The sequence below is a fragment of the Mesoplodon bidens genome, assembly GCF_964165515.1.
Source record: "Mesoplodon bidens genome assembly, chromosome: 14".
Taxonomy (NCBI): Eukaryota; Metazoa; Chordata; class Mammalia; order Artiodactyla; family Ziphiidae; genus Mesoplodon; species Mesoplodon bidens.
The window spans coordinates 9164691-9176754 of record NC_138170.1 but is presented as its reverse complement, the minus strand read 5'-3'; the positions used below and the strand labels follow the sequence as shown (position 1 = coordinate 9176754).

At 48.3% G+C, this 12064-nt stretch overlaps 1 protein-coding gene across 17 annotated transcripts in view; it reads left to right on the top strand.

Annotated features, from left to right (window-relative positions):
* Positions 1-12064, top strand: part of TRABD2A (TraB domain containing 2A) — a 56753-nt gene that overhangs the window by 31291 nt on the left and 13398 nt on the right. For 15 of the 17 annotated variants that reach the window (XR_014017516.1, XR_014017517.1, XM_081255041.1 and 12 more), the window contains one exon: positions 10554-10700. The exons of the other annotated variants lie outside the window; for them this stretch is intronic. Coding sequence is in view for 13 of the 15 variants with exons in the window: in XM_081255041.1 (XP_081111167.1) it covers positions 10554-10700 (147 nt within the window). In the remaining 2 variants the exon portion in view is untranslated. The remainder of the gene's footprint in view (positions 1-10553; positions 10701-12064) is intronic. 17 annotated transcript variants of the gene reach the window in all.

Sequence of the window (12064 nt, the reverse complement as noted above, 5' to 3'; positions counted from 1 at the left end):
TGTATTTCTATAGGAGTGATTCCTAGAAGTGGGACACGTACGTTTTCTCTTTTCATGGCTGCTAACAAATTATGCATGTGTGGAAACACACACTGTATTGATACATACAAAAATGAGTACATGGCAATCATGGCGAGACAGGGAGCTCAAAAAGAAGGAAGGACTTTCTAATAGTTAAAAATGTCTCACAACAGCAGAGCCCCTGACTTGGGGTAACAGGTGTTCAAAAAGTAGAGCTTGGCACACTCTGGAGACCACTGGGAACCTCTCCAAGGAGGCAAGTCCCCTACTGGTGGCTTCTGTGAGTCCTTCTAAATACAATGCATTTTCTAGGTGAGGCTTGGAGAACAACAGAGGTTTTGCAGGACCCATTCAGAAGCATGCTGAGCCCATCTCCTTGCAGAGGCTTCCACTGGGCTCTGCTTGTCCTCTGCTGTGGACACAGGCCTATCTACTGTATCCCCAGCTGGGATGCCCTGGATTCCCCTGGTGCCCTCAAGAGATAAATGAGTTTTTTCCAACAGGTCAGAAGTCTTCCTATGAGCCCAAGGGGGACACCCTGAAGATAGCAAGAATGGCTGGCGGCAAAGCTTTAGGCAAAGCTGCTGTCTTGCATGGTTGAGGACAGAAATCTTTACAGGTTTCAAGGGAAGTAGCCTGGTTTGCTCTAAGGTCTTGGAGGCTCTTGGCGTCACCTTTTTTTTTTTTTTTTTTTTAATGTGGAGGACCAAACTATAGTTCTGGGGTGAGGAAGTGACTGTGATGGTTTCTCTCTGGGGTCTTCACCTGGGCCTGAGCTCCCACTGAGTGTTCGTGGTTATCCTTTACTGCCCTCTGTGACCTGTTGCCATAATAGGCCCTTTTGTCCTGTCCCCCTGCCAACAGCTATGCCTCAGGGCAGGGGCCCCATCTTCCTCCCCAAATGCAGTTCCACCTCCTGGAGGAGGACGGCTGACTGCAGGGTGGGGGAGGGATTGCTGCTGCTATTATTATCATTATTGCAATTACTATTATTGTAAATACATCCTGTTGATCCCTTTGTTGTCCCCTCCAGGCGCTCAGAGTTCTAATATTCCGCCACCTCCACCTCTCATCCTCTCTGCTCTAATGCATCTTGCTTTGCCCTCAGGTGCTGTTAACAGATTGACAGTGAGTGACAAGGACCTGTGTGAAGGTGTCTGTTACCCAGCAGTTTTCCTTTAAGAGAATTGGTTGTTGCTACGTCAGCACAGTAGCTTGGCAGGATGGAAACCATGTAGGAGGCATTAGAGAGGAATTAATTTTTTTGTTTTTATTTATTTATTTATTTTTTGCAGTACGCGGGCCTCTCACTGTTCCCTTTGCGGAGCACAGGCTCCGGACGCGCAGGCTCAGCGGCCATGGCTCACGGGCCCAGCCGCTCCACGGCATGTGGGATCTTCCCGGACCGGGGCACGAACCCGTGTCCCCTGCATCGGCAGGCGGACTCTCAACCACTGCGCCACCAGGGAAGCCCTAGAGAGGGATTCTTGGAGCTTCCTGGTGCATTCCCAAAGCTGGACTGGAGAAGGCAGAATGTGGATTTCTTTTGAAATAATGTTTTAAATGGAGGTTTCTAGTTAGTTGAGTCCTCAGAACGGCTTATGTTTGTGTGGAAAAACCGTAGAATGGTACTGTTTCAGGAGCATGCTGGCCCCATCCGCCAACACCCTGATAGCCCACATCCTTCCTTGGGAGGATATGAGTCAGATGCTGAAAACTGTGGTGCGGAGAATTGTCAGTCAGGGTCGGAGGACTCAGCCAGTAACTCTCTGCAGCTCTCGGAAGACATTTCATATTTGAAAGAGTTGAATGTGGTCAGTATTCATCTCTTGAGGTTCTTAGAGCTCTGACCCTGACTGAGTTCAGTCAATGGCTCCCAGCCCCACCTGCATGTCGGAGTCACCTGGGGGGGATGTAGGCGGTGCTTGACACTAGCAGAGCTGTCATTACAGAAGCGGCCCCTCCAAGGGGGCTAGTGCACGTGCTTGTCCTGGTTTATGTGCAGCTGTTAGGAAGCATGGAGAAGCCCTGGATGCACCGTGTGGACTGATGCCTGGAGCAATGGAGATGAACAAGCTGCAGAGCGGTGCATGAGGCCTGCTAAGATTTATGTCCATGATGATGTGAAGCATAATGAGTTATAATCTGTGTTTTGGAAAAAAAATTGGCTTAGGAGGTTTCTGGGAAAACCAAACCATCTGGGTGTTTGGAAGGGGAGGCTTATCTGAGATCTTGGAGAAATGAACCTGAATCTTTGTAGGATTGTATGAAATCTTCAACTGTAGACTTCTGCCTGGATTTCTCCTTGGGATCTGCCCAAGTCAGGCTGAGCCCAGAGCAGAGGTCCCAGGACATCTTTGGATTAGGGGCAGTGGGGTCACCTCTGGGATGCCTCCAAGGGGCTTCTGTATCCAACCTGCTTTCTCACTGGAAAGTCCTAGGAAACCTTCATTTTGTCCCTTCTTGCTGTCAGAAATTTCCCTTTTCGTTTTCTATGATTTGCCTTAGTCATTGATTTAACCTTGTGGATAGAAAGTCTCAGCCTGCATTTACTTCAAAAACAATGGAAGTTATCTCTGTTTGCCAAGACTTGGCTTTTTATTCCTTGATTGTTTTACATTACATTGTAATGTCTAGCTTCGGTATTTATTTATGGAAAGGTTTTTATTTGACTGCTTAAAGGCCAAAGGAGCAAAACAAAAACAAAACCAAAAAAAGTGGAGACGATATCTCTGCTCCTTTCTATCTATCTATCTATCTACCTACTTATCTATTATCTGTCTGTCTGTGTATCTATCTGTCTGTTTTTACATGCAGAGACTATCCTTGGAAAGAGATTCAGGACACTGGCCCGCAGTGATTACTTTTAGAGAGGGTGATTGGGGAACAGGAATGGGAGGGAGATTCATTCCTTTGTACTGTTAGAAATTTTTACCATATGCATATTAACTCTCTTTTTAAAAAGTTATTTACTTAACTTAGTTATGTTTTGGCTGCATTGGTTCTTTGTTGCTTCGCATGGCCTTTCTCTAGTTGTGGCGAGTGGGGTCTACTCTTCGTTGAGATGCGCGGGCTTCTCATTGCGGTGGCTTCTCTTGTTACAGAGCACAGGCTCTAGGCATGTGGGCTTCAGTAGTTGTGTGGCTCGTGGGCTCTAGAGCGCAGGCTCAGTAGTTGTGGCGCACGGGCTTAGTTGCTCCGCGGCATGTGGGATCTCTCCGGACCAGGGCTCGAACCCATGTCCCCTGCATTGGCAAGCGGATTCTTAACCACTGCGCCACCAGGGGAGCCCCATGTTAACTCTTCAAAAGAGAGTGGAGCTGAGATTGATATGCTTTATGAGTAGACTTTGTCCTCAAATTCTTTGTGTGTGTGTGTGTCCTTAAATTCTTACACTGAAATACTAATCTCCAGGACCTGTGACCGAGAACTTATCTGGAAATGGGGTCTTTGCAGATGATCAAGTTGAGATCATTGGGGTGGGCACTAATCCAGTATGACTGTGTCCTTATAAAAAGAGGAACTTAAGACACAGAGAGACACACAAGGGAAAACGCCATGTAAATATTGGAGTCATGCTGTCACAAGCCAAGAAAACACCAGAAGCTAGGAGAGAGGCCTAGAACAGATCCTCCTCTTACACTTTCAGAGGGAGCCTGACACCACTAACACCTTGATTCTGGACTTCCAGCTTCCAGAACTGTGAGACAGTATGTTTCTGTTGTTTAAATTACACAGTTTGTTCAGATAGTCCTAGCTAACCAGTGCAACATGTGAGGAAATGTTAGCAGAAACTCCAAAGAAAGGAATTGACTGGATACAGGATGCCTCTGGGGTCAACTTAGCCAAACAGAGTTGTTTCTTAGGAATTACTTCTCTGTGAGTCACATCCTGCAACCCCACATTTGTTAGACTGGCCCAGACTTTGCCAAGCACAGCAAGGAGAGTAAACTACATAAGGACAATTGACTGTGGATAATCCTTTGGAGAGGCCCCTGTAGGTTTCTGAGGAAGCTGGGTCTGGCCCTTAGTGGCTTTAGCTGGGGTGAGTTTGGGGCTGTGTATTGTTTTTGTGGACCCCTCATATGCTCCCTGTCCTCTGCCTCAAGACGTGGAGACTTTCTGCAGGGACCTGGGGGTGGTGACCTCCTCTACTCAGGGGCAGACACAAGTGGCCACCCTTGCTTTGCACCAGAGGTTTGTGGCAAGGAAGGCACCTCCAGCAGTGCCTCCAGGGCCCTGCCCTTGGTTGGACAGAGCTCTGGTGGCCCCAGGAGTGGACATTGAGCTGAGGTCTGGGCAGCAGAGGTGATAAAGGGCTGCTGTTTGGAGGAGGCAGAGACTCACCTCCTTGGCTGTGTGGTGGTGAAGATGGTAGCTAACAAGTGTTCAGAGTCACTGGGTGTGTTAGGCTCCAAGGAAACTCTGGCAGGGCCTCACTCAGAGACTTCTTCCTCAGGAAACCATGTTTGGTCTTTCTCCCAGGAGTCTAGTTTGTGTCAGTAAGAGCTTTTCTCCGTTAAACATAAACTGCACCAGAGGCTTGCCCAGGTCCCTGCTCAGCCACCGAGGGAGGAGTTGGGGTGGCTGACTTCTAGGAGTACCTGGGCCAAACTGTCCCTTTAGGTGGTTCTCTGAGCCTTCCTTTGGCCTTCATTGAATGAGTTTCATGGGACAGATAATGAGCCCTGTGTTTGGTGCTCAGGATCTTCCGGGGAGCATCGTGGGCTGGGATCCTTGCTCTTTCCAGCCAAGAAAACCCAGCCCCTTCCGCCAAATCTCTTAGGTGGGCACTTGAGGCGGAGTGGTCAATGGCTTATCCGGTGCTGGCTTTTCATCTGCAAGATGCTTAAGGCCTCTCAGAAGTAGTTAAGCTATAAATAAGCACAGGATTAAAGCCTCCAAGGTTAATAGTTAGAAAGTTGTAGCAGCTCTAGAAGAAAAGACTCGGTGAGTGTAGGAAGTTGTGTTAGAGATTTAAAAAGGGCGTTTCTGTGGTTTTTTAGGAAAAAAAGAAAGACTTAGCACCAACTCAGACACATGCACAGTTCACTGTTCACACTTCCTTAAGAGACATGTATTTGTAGTATGGCCGCCTCAGAGTTGCTGGGTGCCACAAGGAAGGACTTCCTTCCTGCCAAGGCAAAGCAGCAAAGGGCTAATCTGGGAAGGGTTTTGATTTGCTTGTGGATGGGCTGTCCTAGCAAGCCTGAAATCATAGAGTGAAAGTTTAACTTTGGGCCACTGCCTCTGGGAGGGTGACGTCTTTCTGTGATACACCAGCCCCCTACAACTCCCCTCTTCTTCTTTTTTTTTTTTGCGTTACACGGGCCTCTCACTGCTGTGGCCTCTCCTGTTGTGGAGCACAGGCTCCAGACGCGTAGGCTCAGTGGCCATGGCTCACGGGCCCAGCTGCTCTGTGGCATGTGGGATCTTCCCAGACCGGGGCACGAACCCGTGTCCCCTGCATCGGCAGGTGGACCCTCAACCACTGCACCACCAGGGAAGTGCCCCCCCTCTTCTTCTTGACATCACCTCCCGCACTTCCAGGTAAAATGAAAACCCTAGGATGGCAAGGATCTTGTCTTTCTTGTTCATTACTGTATCTTCAGTGCTTGGATCAGTAGGCACCAATAACAATTTATTGGCTGAATTAATGAATGGAAGAAGAATGAATGAACTTCAGGAACATTTAGCACTGTACTTGCTGTGATTCTGTTCTTTCTTTCTTTCTTTACTTTATTTTATTTTTTTTTTGCGGTACGCAGGCCTCTCATTGTTGTGGCCTCTCCCGTTGCGGAGCACAGGCTCCGGACCCGCAGGCCCAGCGGCCATGGCTCACGGGCCCAGCCTCTCCACGGCATGTGGGATCTTCCCGGACCGGGGCACGAACCCGTGTCCCCTGCATCGGCAGGCGGACTCCCAACCACAGCGCCACCAGGGAAGCCCTCTGTTCTTTATTAGTTGACACAAGAATGACCTTTCATGATACCTTTCAGATCCATTACACCCTCTCATTCTTGATGATACTTGGTTGGCCAACCACTCAATTTCCAGAATTCTAGGCTAACCCAGGATTACGACTGGCTTTTTGCTCCCTATTCTGCTTCCCCGCACCCGCATCCCCAGCCTCTGCTGTCCCCAGACCTTCTGTTGCTTGAGGACCACAGGCTGCCAGGGAACCTTCAGGATGAGCACCATTAGCCAGGTTACTGTCCTGATGTTCTTCTTCCACCAGGGACTGTGTGTAATTCTGAATAGGGACGTGTCTGATATCTTGAATAACTTAATGCACTAAACTCCCCGTCAACCATTTTAATGTCTCAAGGACATTACTTCTTCCTAGGCAAATGGGAAGACTACATTTCCCAGCCCCTTTGAGGATTAGGCAAGGCCATGTGACTACTTTTAGCCAATGAATTGTGGGAATTCCAGGCTGAGGCATGTAAGAACTGTAGGTCGCCTGCCATGTTCACTCCATTGCCTCCCATGGAAACCGATGGGAGAATAGTGTCACAAGATAAACCAAACTGGATTCCCAAGGGACTAGACGGATGAGAGAACCACTAGCTCACTCAGACTCTGTGTGAGCAAGCTACAGACATTTGCTAAGCCATTGCAATGTCAGGTTTAATTTGTTATTGTGGCAGAGCTTAGCCTATCCTGATTTATACCAGGAGAATATGGGAGTTTAAGAGAATGGAGGCTTGGTAGGGACAAGCATTTGAGGAATAAGTCCAAATGCAGACCTCCCAAAGCTGGCTGAGGGATAAGCTCAAAGAAAACGCGAGTCTCTGGGGGTAAGATTTACGCCCCCACATTAGGCCTAATACTCCTCTCCTACCTCCACCCCCCCATTTACTTTTCTGAGAAGTTTGGTGAGTCTGGCTTTCCGGAGATGCTCCCTATTTGGCTTGGCTGGTGAAGTTTTGCTGGGCTTCCTTTATAAGTGTCCATCCTGCCTCAGACTTCAGTTTTTGGCAGAGTCATTTCTAAACCTTATTCGTTCAGTCAAAATTGATTGAATGTTTACAGTAGGTCATGTCCTGTGTGCCAGATGGGAAGGATGCAGAGGTGAGGAGGACACGATCGCTACTCTTGGGGTGGCTACACAGGGTGATGCCATTAGCAGTGTAATAGAATAGTCACAGGAGGCTCTGGGCAAAGAGGAGATGGTCTCACCGTGCCTGGGAGTTAATGACAGAGGCTTCACGAGGAGGAGATTCTCCTGTTGCTATTTCAAAAGACACATGTGTGTCTGCCATAGGGATGAGGGTAGGAGAAGCCTTCCAGGCAGAGGGAAGAGTGGGCGTGTGCAATTGCAGCAGTGCAGTTTCCCTGGCACGCTGCTGGGGCTGCATCGGCATGGAGGGACAGATTGTACCGGAGGCAGGGCTTCTGTATAAAATTGGCTTTGGGAGATTGTCTGCGTTACCACTTAATGCTTATTGAATGTGTGTTTTAACGGAGAGTTCAAGTTTTACTAAAAAAAGAAAATGCAAAAGTAAAAAGCTTTTTAGAAAAAAGAAACGTAAAGGTCTTTTGACTGGTTAGGAATCAATGCCAAGGAAATAATTTGAAAAGAGAAAAAACTTTCTGCTCCCAGATGCTCTTGACGGTGTGATTCATGATAGTGTTTTAAAAATGAAGACCTAACTATTTGACAATAGAAAGTTTAGCTAAGTGATGGCCTATCACATGCAATGTGAGGCTAAGAAGTCTGTCATGTGAGGAGATGCTGACACTGTCACACAAAAAGTGCAGGATACTAATTTTTTAAAATTGAAGTATAGTTGATTTAGAATGTTGTGTTAATTACTGCTGTACAGCAAGGTGACACAGTTAAGGATACTAAATATTATGTATAATACAATCAATTGTATAAAAGGTATAGAATAAACTGAAAGAAAATATACTCAATATATACCCACATGTTGTTAAAAGCCGTTATAACTCGAGTGTTGAAATTATGGGCAATTTAAAACTTCTTTTGTATAAAATTTTCTGTTTTCTAGATATAGTGTGAGTGCCACTCTTATCTGGGTGAAAAAAAGCTTTAGTGCGCCTTTCTTTCTGATTCCTTTCCTGCTTTCCCATTTCCCTCTCTCCTCCCTCCTCTAACCCTCCCTCCCTTCTCCCCAATTTCAGACTCCTAGGTCTTTAGCATAAGCCTAATAATTTAAATTAGACCATATGACAAAAGTCAGTTACGCTACTTGGTAGCAGCGTACCTCGTGTACAGCATGATGGTGAAGATCTCGGGCTCTGGTATTGAACTGTTTGGGTTCACACACTTTGTGGGGACACTTTGGTTTACTAAGCTAGGTGACCATAAGCAAATTATTTAACTTCTTTCCCCCTCATTTTCTTGTTCTTTAAAATAGATTTAACAATAGTTACTACTTTAGGATGTTGAGAGGATTAAGTGAGAACAGAAGCGAGCTCTTTAGCAGGGTACAGAGTCAGCACTCAGAAAATAACGTTACTGGCTTAGTTTTGGTATGCAAACTTATTTAAAGCTTAATCATCCAAAGCAAAGACAAACATCCTAGCAAGTCTTTGTAAGCTTCTTGTCAACAGGTGACCCTTGAATATGTTGAGAGGGGACTGAATAAACAGAGTTCTTATTTAACATATAATGTGGCCCATACAGTGTTCCCCAGTTTGCGGACTGCTGAGTCTATTAGAATGAGTGGCTCAATCTTCTCTAAATACCAAGAACACTTTAATAAAAACATTCCAGAATCAAGGGAAACTCTTAGAGGAAGGTCTCTTAGCAACAGGTAACCTGGGCTCATCCTGAATGCCATTAGAGCGCTAAAAGCCATCAGCAGGTGTTTGTGAGCCGACCAGACCCTGGGGTCTTAGTTTGGATGAGTTATACTGAGACAGAACGTGTGAAGCCTTAGCCTGGGGCATGGCAAACCTGAGAGGTGTTTCCATAACGCCCCCTCCCCTCCCCTCCAAAGGTTCCTTCCTCCAGCTGATTGAAAGCCATTTAGCAGCAGCCAGTGGTGTGGATAGGTCCTCAATGTATGGCTTTAGAACCCAGGGGCTCATCTTGAGTTTCCTCACTTAGACTGAAATTTGCGGACATGCCCATGGATATGTCTGCTTCTGTCAACACACATCACCAGCAGCGGTGTGGGGAGGGTGGGAGCACAGCATGGCCCAGAGGGTCCTGTCCCAAGATAGAAGAGGCTGGTCTACAGATCCTTGGGGAACTGACCTCCAGGAGAGGCTGGAGGAGGTGATGGGGGTGGGATGTGGAGAGAAGAGAGGAGAGGAGGGGGCTTTACAAAGAGGGAGCTGCCCCCCTCCCCACTTGGCTAAGGTGCCTTGACAGGCACAGAGTAACCCAGGGAGGAAGGGCTGTGGAAGGAGGGTGTGTGACAGGCAGGCTCACGCGCGGTGGCCTGTGGGAAGCAAGGTGACAAGACTCCCGTGCTCTCTGCCACTCAGAATGAGGAGGAGAAACAAGGGGATTGGGGCTGCATAGTGTCATTGGATGACTTGAGACCTGCAATGTGTTATCTCCAGAGAATTGAAAATTTCCTGCTGAAGACCTCATGATCAGACAGGTCCCACCTGTCTGCATTTCAGCCAGAGGGAGAGGGGGAACATTCCAGCAAAGGCAGTACCCTATACACTGATTACTGGGGCAGCTGTCAACGGTGATACGTCTGTGTCCATACTTGGGCGAATGAGAGGGAAAATGCCACAGTGCTGTCAGGGGCCTTGTAGAGGGTCCTGGTCCCCATTCCCACCTGGTGCCAGAATCCCCGCCTTTCCCCCTCTGACCTAGCTCTCCAGTGCCAAGGGGAATTCACTTCTTTGTAAAATTCCTTGAGTCTGGATTGTCCCCAAAGATGTTCCAGTTAACCCTTCTCTCGCGATGTGTGCCTGAAATCAGCTTGGGAAGCCCAGCACGTTCTCCCCTCCTCGGGGAGAAGCAGAGAGCACTTTAGTGTGTCAGGACTTGGCAAAGTTTCATAAAGATAAAAATCTGTTTGATTTTGTGCAGCCTTCATGTCCCCTCTTTCTCCCACAATAACTTCCATTAACATCCCATGGACCTAATGAATCCATTAGCTGGCAAATGCCACCCTGATGGTTGGAAAAGACCTGTGTGTACTGTGTACAGTCCTGTCCAGTCCTTGATGTAATTGAAACCTGTTGGTTCGTGTGTCTGTCTGTGTGTCCCTCCCTGCCCCACCTCCCCAGGTCCTCCAAGCCAGCTCTTTGGGACCCTCACCTCTTGATCACTCTCATGGGAGGTTCCAGGTTGTCAGTGTCCCTCTTAAGGCACTTCCCCAGGTGTCCTCTGATGGGGGCTGACTTGAGCAGGACTGTCCTCCTTTTCTTTGGACACGGTCCAGGGACTTACATTCCCTTTTTTAGCGTCAGGGTCCATGTCCTTATATAACGAAGACAGGTGAGGCTATTGCCAACCATGGACAAAAGAAATAAGACAGCAGCTAATGACTGCTGTGTGAGTGGACTTAAAAGAGACCTATATTTTCTCCCCTCAGGTCATCTTTGCTTTAAACCAGACCCTCCTGCAGCAGGAGAGCCTGCGAGCGGGCAGCCTTCAGATCCCCTACACAACAGAGGACCTCATCAAACACTATAACTGCGGGGACCTCAGTTCCATCATCTTCAGCCATGACAGCTCCCAGGTGAGAGCCCGTATCCCCTGCTCAGCTCAGGGTGCATTTAAGTGCAAGAATAAGGACATTACCTGCTGACACTGGGACATCCTGTGTACAAAGGATCGAGGTCATGAAGGGCTCTAAAAATACAATTGGGCAGATGTAGGTGTTGAGTGGGATGCTGCAGCTAACAAAGGCATTCTTTAGGAAACTTAAGAACTGAGAGGGGGACTTCCTTGGTGGCTCAGTGGTTAAGAATCCTCCTGCCAATGGAGGGCACACAGGTTTGAGCCCTGGTCCGGGAAGATCCCACATGCTGCGGAGCAACTAAGCCTGTGCGCCACAACTACTGAGCCCACATGCCACACTACTGAAGCCCTCGTGCCTAGAGCCCGTGTTCCACAACAAGAGAAGCCACCGCAATGAGAAACCCGCACACCGCAACGAAGAGTAGCCCCTGCTCGCCGCAACTAGAGAAAGCCCGCGTGCAGCAACGAAGACCCAATGCAGCCATAAAAAAATAAATAAATAAATTTATTAGAAGAAACAAAAAAAGAACTGAGAGGGGCATTGATGAGAGTTAATCCCCAGATGGAGTCAAAGGATGAAGCTTCAAGGGACTTGGCGGCAGGCCCCATGGCTTAGGCAGCAGGCAGCATGAACCAGCCTTCAGAGGGGAGAAGCGGTCTGAGTCTGAAAGCCTCCTTGCTGGCTTAGGTAACTTTTGAGAAATGATGGAGCAAAGCTTTGGCTGCAGCTTCTGGTGACTTCCAGAAACATGTGAGCACGATGCAATGGGAAGTGTTCCTGGTATTCTTACGGGGGGGCACATAAAAAGCTGGGGAGGCTGCCAGCATTTCCGGACATGGATTCCATCCTGCAGTACTGCAGTGGGTGTGGCCGAACTGGTGCAGTCAGTGTAGACACAGGACAGGCCTTACCTGGGGGCCACCTAGGGGAAGAAAGTGGCCGGCCAGGGCTCAGAGGATGGCAGCCTCCCTACAGGAGGGAGGTAGGATGGATATTTGTTATGCTTCGATCAACAAGCTTCCCGTGGGACAAACCCTGGCTTCCTTCCCTTCCCCACTAAGATTGCGTGGAAGTGGCGAGTCCAGCTGAGCTTCTGACATGGGGGAGTGTGTTGTCTTGCCCACCTTCAGGACACTGGAAAAGAGGCAGGAGGGAGCTGGTGGGTGTGAGTGATGCTGTCCAGGTCTGTTCGATCCGGGGACCCTGTCATAGGAAGTGGGAGGGAGTATAAGAGGTGAAAAAGGAATGTCCCAGGGAGAGGGACTCACCCTGCAAATATCAAAAGATAAAAGGAACTTTCCAGAAAATCTAGAGAGGGAGGAAGTAAAACCAAGGCAGAGCAAGCAAGAGGAAGCGGAAAA